The sequence below is a fragment of the Triturus cristatus genome, chromosome 6 (assembly GCF_964204655.1).
Source record: "Triturus cristatus chromosome 6, aTriCri1.1, whole genome shotgun sequence".
NCBI lineage: Eukaryota > Metazoa > Chordata > Amphibia > Caudata > Salamandridae > Triturus > Triturus cristatus.
In genome coordinates this window covers 1,062,500,364-1,062,513,756 of record NC_140589.1, presented here as the reverse complement: position 1 = coordinate 1,062,513,756, position 13,393 = coordinate 1,062,500,364, and the positions used below count along the sequence as shown (strand labels likewise).

The window sequence follows — 13,393 nt, the reverse complement described above, 5'->3', positions numbered from 1 at the left end:
CATTACAAAACTATAGGGTAACTGTGAGAAGTTGGCCTGGTATATGATCTCCACTAATTAAAGTGGGCACTTTGCACCAGTCCAAATAACCCCTTTGGTGATTTAAGAGGTCAAAGATAACATTAGAAAGCTATCCAAGTGGTAGCTGTGGGGAGCAGCCTTCAGGCGTAGTCTAGAAGGAATGTTAAACAGCTTGTTTCACCAGAATGCAACCTTATAGTATTGGTTAAATGAAAGGAGAACCACACAGTAGTTATAAAAATATGTATTTATTAGTATAACACTATAAAGTATCTACTACACGCAGATAATCAAAAAACACACAATACTGTAGCAAAGAAACAATAGTAAATAGCATTAATACACAGTGGGCTCCAGGGGGAGACAAAACCATATAATAAAATAGTGGTATGAGAACAACAACTTGAGTCAAGACAGTGTCTAGAGTACATAGACTCGCTGGGACCCCAAGGAACCACTCAAGATGAGTAAGTAGGGACCCCATAGAGGACGGGTGCAGCGTTGGAACACGATCGCATGCTCTGTACAATTCTATGGAAAAGTCGCGGTTGAAGTTTTAAAGTTTAAGGACCATTCCCAGTGGACTTCGAAGAAACCCCGTGGAACTTAGGAGGATGGAGAGCCACCCCACACGAGGATACTGTAGTACCAGAGTTACCTATCCCAGGGGAGCCGGGTGCATCGGTCTGAAGTGGTGTCGGAAATCCCTGTCGAACCCAATGGAGGACTTCGGAGAAGAGCCGCTGTTGGAAGGAAGAAAAGTGTTCGTCGGAATCCAAAGGTGGATTCTTGTAGAAGAGTACCTGAAAGCAGAGGGGACAGAGTCTGGGTCACTCAGTAGACGAATGCCCACAGATGTCGGGTGCTTCAGGTGCGTTGAGGGGGCTCTTGACTCTGCAGCCGCATGGACCAGGAGACGTCGAGGACAACCAGGAGCTGAATGCGAGCTGCTCCATGAAGGATGTCGAATGCTGAGGGGTCGGTGTCCAGCTGGAGCACCAACAAGCCTTGGCAATGGCAACCCATGCAGAAGGTCAAGGAAGGTAACGGTTCGGACCAGCAAAGTCCTGGAGAGTCACCAAACACAGGGAAGTCGGGGCAAGCATGGAGCAACCTGGGGAGCCCAAGAAAAGCAGTGTTGACACTCAAGAGGACCAACAGGCCGGAGGCACAGGAGTCGCGAGTGGACCTCAAGCAGTTTCACCAAACAACAGTCCACGGAGCACTCGGTGCGAGGAGGTCAGAGTTCTTAGTAAGAAATGGTGCCAGAGGTTGGGGCTACTCGGAGCCCAGTGCACTTGTTCGGGAAATGCCAACAAGCATATGCACTTGTAAAAGTACCCAGTGCACAGGGGTTCGGGTTTTGCAGCCCCCACGAGGGATTCTGGCCTCAAACTTGGTGAGAGGGCAGTTTGGACCTTGTGGGGCTTGGAAACCCACCTCCTCTGTTGCTGGAGGCTTCGGAGTCTGTAGGAGCTCAGGAGCAGCAGACTGGTCAGTTGAGATGTGGTGCCTGCGGTTGCAGGAGAGTAACTCCTTCACTCCAAGGGAGATATCTTCAGTTCTCCTTGATGCTCCACAGGTCCTACACGGAGCCTGTATGCTGCACGGGCACAGATGATGCTTTGGACCGAGAGGGATATGAAGTCGGGCCCAAACGAAGTACAGCGAAGTCCAGAGTGTCCAGACACTCGAAGGTCAGTGGTTTCTTGATCAGAATCTTTTCCACGTCGAATCCAGGGTCCTACAGCCAGGTAAGCCCTTTTTTACCCACGGTGGTGGGTTGGACAGATTCAGGAGACCCTCCCAGGGGAGGGTCTGGACAGTGGGGAGGTTACTCCTATATCCTTTGTCCATATTCGTGCCAGAGCAGGAGCCAAAGGCTCCCAGGACTGGTTTGAACTGGACTATGCATAGGGCCACCAAATGTGCCCCTCATGCAGACTTTTGGTCGCTGGCAAGCGCACCCACCCAAGCCTAATACACTAAATCCTGTCTGTGAGGTGGTCACACCTCCCTGTGACAGGATGCCTATTGTTCTGCCTTCCCCTGCTCGTGCTTGGTTCAGCAGCAGGAGGGCAGAAATGTGTCTCTGGTCAGCTGCAACCATTTGGGATGCCCGGGACTAGAAGGCTGGTACTGGGATCACCAGGGACCTCACAAAGCTAGTTTCTGAGGGGTGGACTCACCCCTGCTCACCCCCTTGGTAGCTTGGCACGAGCAGACAGGCTTATCTCAGAGGCAGTGTGTTAAGCATTTGTGAACACCTACAGTAATACAGTGAAAACACTACAGATGGACACCACACAGGTTTTATAAAAAATAAGTATTCTTTCTATAGACTTAACACAATACCACAAACGACAAAAATCCACTATACTGTACTCAAAATAGACTTAAAGATGGTAGAATTCACTTAATTCAAGTTGATGATAAATGCAACAAAGTTCTCACAAAAGTACCTGGATGCGTAACGCAAAACAAGCAAAAGGTTCACAGGGATGGTGATGTGTCAGTTCCTTGCTTCGGGGGAGATGATGCGTCGTGCCTCAATGCTTACGCAGAGTAAGGGATGCGTCTTGGTCCTTACCGGAGAGGAGGTGATGCGTTGATTCATGTTCTGCATTCCGGTTACGATGCGACAAGATGGCGCCTCTATGCGATGCGACAATCCGGTGCGATGCGATAAGATGGCGCCCTTGATGCGACGACGTGAAGACGATGTGTGCACGCCCGGCGGCCGTGCGGCGAACACTGTAACTTTGGAGCCGCGACAGGCCCTGCAACACGCTTCTCCGGTGATGCGACGGCGACGTCTGCGGCGGCGACGCGCTATTCCGGTGATGCGTTGGGTAACAGCTTCGACGACGGCATGCTTCTCTGGTGATGCGGCGGCGACCTCTATGGCAGCAACACGCTTCTCCAGCGATGCAATGGCAACAGCTGCAACTGAGACACGCTTCTTCTTCGTTGAGTCGTGCTTCCAGCTCCCAGCGACACGCAGGCTTCTGCACACAGAATTCCCGGCAAGGAAATTCAGAGGGGAGCTGGTGGTGAAGTCTTTTGTCCCTGAGACTTCAGCAGGAGGCAAGCACAAGTTCAAGTCCTTGGAGTAATATTCTGCAAGATGATGAAAGTTCTTTGAAAGTTCCTTCTCCTCTCCTTGGCACTGAAGACACCACTGTAGGCCAACCCAGCAACACAGTACACTGGCAAGGGGGCAGTCCAACTCCTACAGCTTCCTTGGTTCTTCTCCTTGGCAGAGGTTTGTCTTGTTGTTCCAGAAGTGATCTAAAGTCTTGGGGTCTGGGTCCCCATATTTATACTACTAAATCGTTTGCCTCTGAAGGCAGAGGGGCCTGTAACTAGTCAAAACCAGTTCTGTGCAGTCCTGGAGCCCTTTGTTTACAGGACTCCTTCTTTCCTTGGCAGGGGGGGCCAGGGTCATCAGACGCACCACAGGAGGTGGAGCCCGCATTGTGAAAGGCAGGCACAGCCCTATTCAGACCCAGGTGCTACTCCTCCCACCACTCTACATGCATATAGGTCTATTCAGCCTTGTGCTGACTCACCCTGCCTCCTGGAATCCCCCAGCCCCTGTCACTCACAAAACCAGACACACAATACACAAGCTAGCAGAGGCAGGCTGTATGGTTAGGTAAGAAAATACCTACTTTCTAAAAGTGGCATTTTCAAACACAGAATGTTAAAACCAACTCCACTAAAAGATGTATTTTATCATTCTGAGTTCAGGCATACTAAACTCGAACTTCTACCATGTTCACTGGGTCAGTTATAAGGTGTTATAATCAAACTGCCCATTCTGGCCTATGGGGACTGAAAGCCTTGCAATAGTGAAAAACGAAAATGGCTGTAATTCACTATTAGGACATGCCACACATACCAGGGCATGTCCTACCTTATACTTACCATGCACCCTGCCCTTGTGCCTACCTTAGGGGTGTCTGATATGAAGAAAAGGGAAGGTTTAGGGACTGGCAAATGGGTGCACTTACCAAGTCGACATGGCAGTACTAGACTGCACACAGGCTCTGCAATGGCAGGCCTGAGACACACTTTACAGGCTGCTTCTGTGGGTGGCATAACCAGTGCTGCAAGCCCACCAGCAGCATTTGATTTACAGGCACTGGGCACACATGGTGCACTATACTAAGGTCTGACAAGTAAATCAAATAAGCCAATAATGGAGTCACTAATCAATACATCAATTTAACATAGGGAGCACTTGCATGGTGGCGCTGAATAGCAGTGGCACAGTGCCCAAAGCATATAAACCAGCAAAAATATCAAAAACAGAGGAGGCAATCAGAAAAAAATGGAAGGGAGATTAACACCAATGGTACCAGGTATAAGACAAGGGTACCCCAGTATCCAATCTGGAGTGTACCTAAGTATAAGACATAACAGTTTAGGGAGAAAGCAGATAGACTGGAGTCCTGATTAGCAGGATTCCAGTCAGACTAGTCAAAAACAGTATCACATGAAGCAAAAAGTGGGGGTAACCATAAGAAGCAGACCCTATTTTCTATAGTAACCCACAGAGCCGAAGGACCTGGGTATGGTGGATGTGAGGGAGCTGGTGATAGTTTGTATCACGCTAGAGCTGAATTGATTATTAAATCAAAAGGGCTTCTCCCTCCCAGATTTACACAGATTTGCTCAGTTATTGGGCGCAGACCATGATTGGATTTTTTCCGTAAAGGCCGCTTCCTCCTCGCTTCCAACTTTGTATTTTCAGTGGAAAGAGGACGCTTCCTCCACAGATGAAGAGCTGGTTGGCCTTCGCTGATGCCACATTTCATCAGTTAGTCTCCTCACCTGATTGTGCATGACTCCAGATTGCTTCTTTTTTACTCTGTCCACTCATAAGGTTCTAATTGGCCCCCTCCCTCAGCTTCGGATCGAAACATCAACAACTTTCGTTCAGCCTGGACTAAATATATTGTCTACAGATAGGCAGTATTGACTCAATGCAATCGCCTTGTTGTGATGGATGAAAACTTGCTTGATATGACAACAGACAGGCTTACAGTAGGAATCCATGATCACTGTTGATTTGAATTATCCGTCCTTCTTCATGAATTATCTGCATTAATTTTGTGTTTTTTGTGTGTGATGTAATTATTTTGTGTCTCTTCCCCTCTCAGAGATGAAACTTACCCCTTTCCTCAAGATTGGAGGTTTATGATTATGTGAAATCAGGATATGCTAATTAATGTGGTTTATTCTAGTTTTTTACATTGTCCATAAGGACCATTTTGTTGCTTGTATCGCATCCCTCAATAAAAACACAACAGCAATAAGTACTGTAATAAGCTAAACACACAATATTACACACTGCAAAAATGGTCAGGTTCTCAGGAGTCTCTGTTGCAGGGCCACTGTATTTGAGCAAGAATGGCCCCTCAACTAATCCCCTCACTTCTCCTTATTCGCTGTTAACGTTATGGGACCCTGGTGTGCTACTTAGGAACAGGTGCAAAGCTCCCTATCTTCTCTTAGGCAGCAGCAGCAGCAGCAGCCTATCCTTAAGGATGCAAGTATCCCACCCCCTCCACCTTTTTGCAGATATGAAGAGCGGCCGTCATGCTTAAGAAAGGTCAGCCTGACAGACACTCTTTATATTCGGGTCAGGCAGCGAGGGGCTATACATGCGCTAAATGTGCAGGAGCCTGGTTGCTTGAGCTGAACTTTGCTGGGCTAAAGATTTCACAGCCCTGTGGGCATGACCTCCTCAGCCCAGAAAAAGACTCCAAGGTCCGCCCCCTCATTTTACGAGGGGGAGTGTCACTGAGAGACTTGGATTTGGGCACTTCAGTTTTAAGCCCTGAAGGTCCAAGTGTCAATCAGTGACACCTTGTCACAGAGTGGGGTGGGGTCTGCAACTCACACTTATCCCATCCCACTTTGTGGCATGTAAGGGACTGCAGGAGGCGACAGTCCCAACCCTCCAGGAACCTTGGAGGCTTGCCTCCCAGCACCTGAGATCACTGCTGCAGCCTAAATAGGGCATCGGATGTAATGCTATTACTCTGATGACCAGCACTCCATCAGGACTCCAGAGTCACCTTTCCGTTTCTGGAGCCAACAGGGGCGCTGCCAATGGAAAGTTTACTTTATGGTGGGCAAACGAAGAGTTTGAGGGACAGAATACTCCATCACATTTGTGGAAAAATAAGTGACAAAGAAAAACATGTGGCACAGGTATTTTCAGCATGCCCAAAAGGTTTAGATTATCTGCATTTTATTGCAGAGGAAATATCAAAGATGACCCCAATTTTTTTATTTAATATAATATTTGTAGGTATTTGTCATATGTATTTAACATTATAAATGCTTTATTACGACACCAGAAGCTCTATGTTATTTGTAGATCTTATAGCTGCATTTGACCTTATTCCAAGCATTAATTTGTAGTGTGTTCTGCTAGACATGGGGGTTCCTGGCAACTTAATACAGCACATAATTAAACTTCATGAAAAATAATATGCTCAAGTTCGCTGGGGTTATAACGGAGAATTGACTGAACATACCCCTATTGAGCGTGGAGTGCGGAAGGGTGTGTTCTGCTCCAACACTGATTTCCCTGTACATGAATGATGTTGTGGAAATACTGGTGAATTGCAGAAATTATTCTCCCGCTTTGAACAACAGAAAGGTTAATATTCTCCTATTTGCTGATAACTCCCTCCTTATTTCGAAGACGTCCATGGGGCTCCAGCTCCCAATCAACGAATTCTTAGGTTTTTGTAGGTCTGGGGTATTGGAGCTAAATGTAAATACGACCAAATACATGGTGCTTGGCAAGGGAGTGATCAACAATTAATTATCCATGTTAGCAGAGAGAACTTCAAATGGTCAGGTCAACTTAGCAAGAATACTCTGCTAATCGAACACAGATCAAATGCTATCATCGGAATACACAAACAAACGACCTCACGTACTGTTTCGCCCGCCCTAGATGTCTACCACGCCAAGGCACAAGGTGCTGCGCTTTAAGGCGCAGAGATCTGGGGCTGTGCTGACGTTCATGCTCTATCTATCGTGGAAAAGAAATCCATCAGGAAGTTAGGCTCTGTTCCAACCAGATCTCCGCTTACTCAACTATATTTCGATTTGGGTCTAAAAATAATTGCAGATCTGGTAGTATTAAACCCATTAGTGTACTGGTTTCGCCTTTGGTCCACACCTGAGCTAAGAGACTACAGAGAATCCTTCACAAATCTACTAAAAGTCTCAGGGGCTAAGACACTTCCATGGGTCACATTTGTTTATGTTTGTTTGGGAAAGTTGGGACTACAAAGGCTCTGGATAGAGACAATTGCAATTTGCAAAGCTGATCTTAACACTCTGAAAACATGCTACTGGGCTTACTTCAATGAATATCATATAAATAATAGTTCAAATGGCTCCCTGAACAACACGTTTCTGGATTTTAAGCTTTTTCCATTCTTTGAGCAATTCTTAGATTTAGTTTAATCACCTTTAGCCAAGAGCAGGTATATACGTTTTCATTTTGGGATTCTTCCAACAAGATGGTTCACCTATAAATGGAACAAGGACCCAGTTTCTAGTATTTGTCCAGCTTGTGTGGCCTGAGCAATGAGAATGAGACACATGTAATGTTTTTTTGCCCCGAGTATCATGAATCTCACTGTAAATGGATCGGTTCAATATGCCGATATCTGGGAACAACTAGATATTTTGTAGCCTATAGAATTTTAAAAAGCAACACTTCTCCCACAATTGTATTTGCTGTGAGCAAGTTTTTACAGGCTGTCTGGTTCAAGAGAAGCAAAATTCCACAAGCAGTAGTTTAGTGACTATGCTCACCCTCTTAAATATGTTTGAATTTTCTTAAAAAGTTATAACTTTTCTTTTAATCTTTTTAAATCTTATGAAATTCATGAATACATTGTTCTAGTATTCTTTGTTATTTTGCACATAACCTATGGTTGCGATTTGTACAGATTGTATATCGAGGCAGACCTGTACTGGTTTAAATCCTATTTTATGGTTGCGCCAATGTTTATACATTTGTTTTGGGACATTTTCTATTTATGTACCATTTTACAACATATCCTAGGTTTGTGATTTGCACCGATGTTATCGGGTGGATCCGCATTGGTACAGATTTGAATTAATGGTTGTGATGATGTTTTGAAATTGATTCGTATACTTGTTGTTTAATGCACTGTTAAAAAACTTGATATTCAGTGATTTTTATCATGAGTGTATACTTTGATGGTTCATGGTGACCGAATAAAGTACTACTACTACTACTACTACTGGTTCTTCTCAACAGGCAGCAGATATGAGAGAGAACACCTCCACTTACTATTTACATTTTAAACACCTACATTCCTGGTAAATGAACACCGCTCTGCCCACACTCCATAAGCCTTTGTTAAAGGAATGGCCTCTAACCTTAATTGTCCCTGTCCCCTGGGAAGATTCCTGCTTCCCGTTTGTCCTATCTCTTCCTTCTTCTGAAACTGTGGGCACACAGGCTCCTGCCTCAATGAATGCCTCCCTCAACTGCCCTATAACTATTTAACAGTGCACCCTATTTATGATTCTCTGCCACCCCGTTTCCACTCAATGTTCCCTCTTGCCCTCTCTTGTCTCCTTTTATATTTCCTTTTATTCTCCTGCCTACCTGTTAATCAGCTGCTTCATGCTAATTGCTCATATGCGCTATTGCCTTGTAAAATGCGAACTGACTGGCCAATTAGGATGGCGAGCGGACCTGAGTCTGCCCACCATCCTCGCGGTGTTGGGACCGGCCGCCAGACATGCGGCAGTCCCGCACCGCAAATTAGGATGCGACCGCCACCCTCCCGGTCGCATTCCACATTTTAACATTGCGGCAGGTGCTGCTTACAGCAGCACCTGCTGCAATGTCAAAATCGCTTGCCTGGCATTTCCCTGCACCACGTGGCAGGCACCACGTGGTGCCTGCCACTTGGTGCAGGGAACTGCAGGGGGGTACCATGGGTACCCCTCAAGTGCACCCCCCCAACCCCCCAGGGGGCCCACAACAGGCCCCCAAAGCCAATCCCCGCCAGCCCTTCCATGGCGGCGAAGGGCCTGTATATGTTCCACATCGTAATATGGCTGGCGGTGCCTGCTAGGCACCACCACCATATTACTGGCCCAGCACCGCCCGGCCGGCAATTGGAACGATTGCCGACCGGCGGAAAAGCGTCGGACAGACTTTGCGTCCGCCGCGATACCCCCCGCCATCATAATATGGCTGGGGGGTATTTCTCGTTATGATGGCGTAATGGTTGCCACCGCCGGCTCGGCGGTGGCGTTCCTTACGCCATCTTTAATGGGCCCCCGAGTCCCACATTTACTACAGTTTACTCTCGCACAACGCAACACAATTTATTCTGTCTTTTGCATTGTATTTCATCAAGTGTGGGTCTCAGTATCTTTGTGAAGGACACTACATTAAAAATGCTTCTTCCTCATTCCTTCTATCTGATCTCTTTCGTCTTTCTTGGTCCCTTTACTCCTCTCTGCTTCCTCCACGATTACTGCTTTAAGGAAACCTCCTGATGTATCAAGCTTGTGTTCTTATAAGTAGCATGACATCTTGGAAACACATTTTTACTTTAAATCACTACTATTGGGTTTCTTTCACTTAGTCACATTGAGCCTCTCTTTTCTGGTGTTACAATTTCTCTCTTCGTCTCTCTCTCTCTGCGGGTCTTTCTTTATGTCTGAAGTAATAGAGTTTCTGAAGAGATCCCATGTGTGGTGAATTTTCCATACACTCCCTCATACTTTCAACTTGATGTACATGTGTTATATCATTTACACATTTTAAATATTATTATAGATTAGGATATTTTAATTTGTCATTAGGAATTGTGACAATAATAAGGGTTTGGATTGGATAGGAACATATCTGAATTGTTCAACATTGAAAAATACATATTAGCATAGATGGTAGTCATAAAATTAGATCCACAAACCCGTCACGTGAACTAGAAGGACCCAACCTAAGTACTTTTTGTTGCAAATACAGTCACATTTCGAATAGCTAGAGCACAGAGAGGGTGGTAGCAATCCTATCACATACTGAAAACTGGTGTAAGAATCGAAAAACTTGGTGGCTTCAGAGTGTGCAATTAACTAAAGATGAGAAGAAGGTTAGAAAATAATAAAGATATAAGCCAGCTTGGTAAACCCACGTGAGTGCTGGTAGAGCTGTTCACTGCTGGAAGACGATTTATTTGCTGCTAGTCAAAGACACATGCTATGAATAACCTTTACCTAGTATAAATGGAAAACTGGAACAGGAATGTGTCACATCGTGTGCAGAAATATTCACGCGTGGAATCCACCTTTTACATACAGTATGAAAGTCACATAGGACTCACCCTGCTGTGAAAGGAGTACATTGTAATGTGACGAGGGTGACTTCAATAAAGAATAGGTCAGAGATATAAACTATCACAGAGGCGTCCGGTGACAATGAATTTGTACTAAGCATGAAGGATGCAAAGGTGAGCCCTTTGGTAGCCCGGCACCAATAAGCATTCTATTCGTTTAATAAACAAATCTTGAATGTCTCATACATTTTGAATACATTTTTACATCTCTAATCATATATGTTTAACCATTATAGTAAAAAATGACTTTTCGTGTGACATTTGTGATGGTGTAAGTAATTGAGGAAAAAGAAATAGCCGTAGGGACAGATGTATGACCCACCAATTTGGGAGTCGCAAATTGTGTCGCACTTGCGACTCGCAAATTGAGATGCACAACAGTGTTTGAGACACTGTTTGCGATTTCCTTTGGGGTCGCAAATTGCATGCCTCATGCATATTAATGAGGTTGTCGCAATTTGCGACCCCATTGGGAATGGCTGACACTCCCAGGGATGGTGGCCTGCTAGGGACAGCAGACCTCCATGTCTGGGACTGCTTTTAAATAAAGAAGTTTTTTTTAAAATGCAGCCCATTTTCCTTACAGGAAAACGGGATGCATTCAAAAAATAAAACTGAAACTTTTCTGTTTCATTTTTTAAGGGACCGCTGCCTGCCCTTGAAAAATATTTTTAGGGCCACTCACAAAGGGGAAGGAGTCCCTTGGGGACGGCTTCCTGTTTGAGAGTGGCTTACCACTCTTCTGTTAAGGGTGGTAAACTGCGACTGTTTTGCATAGCTTCAGGAGTCGCTATTAGGAAGGGACACCATTGGAACAGCCCTTCCTAATAGTGAGTCGCTAATCCCAATTTGCGAGTTGCAAATTGATTTGGGACCAGCAAAATAAGATAAGTACATGGGCCACACTTTTTCGCAAAAAAACGTTAGTACATCTGGCCTATAGTGTCTTGTAACAACAAAGATATATTAAGCATGACTAGTGGATAGACGATTCTAAGAAATGGCTTGGTCCTGGTTTCTATATTGAATAACAGTTCAGCACGAAATGCACGTCTGACTCATATTATTGAGTAAATTCAAAGCATTGTGAGAGATAGTTTGTTGAGCATACTTTTGAGGCCATGACACACGGTCAGCATCACTCAGATGTGCTTTTGTGCGGGCTTTGTTGTGCAGAGGTGGTTCATCAGCTCTATGGGCGCACCAGAGCCCCAGCGAGACCCACTGTTTAAAACACTGCTTTACCTTGTTTACTGTCTACTATCTATCTATCTATCTATCTATCTATCTATCTATCTATCTGTCTGTCTGTCTGTCTGTCTGTCTGTCTGTCTGTCTGTCTGTCTGTCTGCCTGCCTGCCTGCCTGCCTGCCTGCCTGCCTGCCTGCCTGCCTGCCTGCCTGCCTGCCTGCCTGCCTGCCTGTCTGTCTGTCTGTCTGTCTGTCTGTCTGTCTGTCTCTCTATCTATCTATCTATCTATCTATCTATCTATCTATCTATCTATCTATCTATCTATCTATCTATCTATCTATCTATCTATCTATCTATCTATCTATCTATCTATCTATCTATCTATCTATCTATCTGTCTGTCTGTCTGTCTGTCTGTCTATTTATCTCACTGCTTTACCATGTTCACTGTCTACCTTCTATCTATCTATCTATCTATCTATCTATCTATCTATCTATCTATCTATCTATCTATCTATCTATCTATCTATCTATCTATCTATCTATCTATCTATCTATCTATCTATCTATCTATCTATCATCTATCTATCAATTCCTGTCAGCTGGTAATAAATACGCCTGGAATAAAATACAGCTGATATTGAAGTTATTACCTGTATGTCAGAAAAAAACAAGAAATGGTGCAGCATGGTAAAAGATTACACACTCTAAAAGAGATGCCAACAAGTGGCATACATGAAATATGTACATACAACAGGTGAACATAAAGCATACAAATCAAGTAATATTTTACCTGGCCCTTTGAGAAAGGAGCCCCGATGAATCCAACGAGTTTCTGGGAGCTCATTGTGCTGCTTGCTTGGAGTAATGTTCTTTTTCTGTATTCGGGAGGTCACCAGCCTTTCCTGCAGTCAGAGAGAGCGATCAATCCTCTCCTTTATAAGAGAAACAAGGTTCTACATTCATGTCGTCAGAAGGTAAATATCCACCCACCAGAAGTCTAGATTGTGCAAGATTTCTGTCACTGCTAGCCCTAGAAACTGAAAGGCTGAATGTCCATCAGAGTGTACACTATATCAGCTGACAGCTGATAAACCATGTGTGGGAAATACTCTAAAAGTGAAACTTCGCAGACAAGAGCAAACACCACGGATTCACCTACATAGGGGATATGGACCTGTCATGAACTTCTCTAACATCATGACTCATACTTCGGATTAGTTGAGAAATCCTTGATGCCAGGAAACATCACTTCATTGCCTTCAAATATGCAATGCAGTGATTGTGGAACTGCTTGTTAAACAGGGGTGTGGGCAAATCACTGACCTAAGCCACGAATCCAACAGTCACAGCTCCAAGAAGCTTTGGCCAGAGAATACTACTGGAAACAGCAGGGTGACAGCCCCTGTGGAGACGGGCACCTCTGTTACCTCCTGCCTACATTAGTAAGGACCCCTCCTTAAGAGGAGTGTGGCCTCAGCATGCTCCCAGAACTCTTCCCTCACTCTAACCAGGCTCATTTAGCAGAATTACGCTCCTACCTTCCTCGTTATAAGGGAGGTTCCAGGACTGAGGCACTGAAGAGTAGGGTGTAGAGTAAAAAAAGATTACTGGTAGGTAATCAGCCAATTAATACTCTCCCTTGACACAGCCACAAATCATTAAAAACATACCATACACCAGAAAGAGTGTTTCCAACGCAGATTAAGATACACTGTAAAACAGTAGAAACTGTTATATTGAATTTCTGTTGTTATT

At 44.9% G+C, this 13,393-nt stretch overlaps 1 protein-coding gene across 1 annotated transcript in view; it reads right to left on the bottom strand.

Annotated features, from left to right (window-relative positions):
* ARG1 (arginase 1) overlaps positions 1 to 12,548 on the bottom strand; it is a 189,098-nt gene extending 176,550 nt beyond the window's left edge. Inside the window, 1 exon segment of the mRNA XM_085611897.1 lies at positions 12,429 to 12,548. Within this exon segment, the coding sequence (XP_085468023.1) occupies positions 12,429 to 12,482 (54 nt within the window). The 5' untranslated portion in view covers positions 12,483 to 12,548.
* Positions 12,549 to 13,393: the final 845 nt, after the last annotated feature.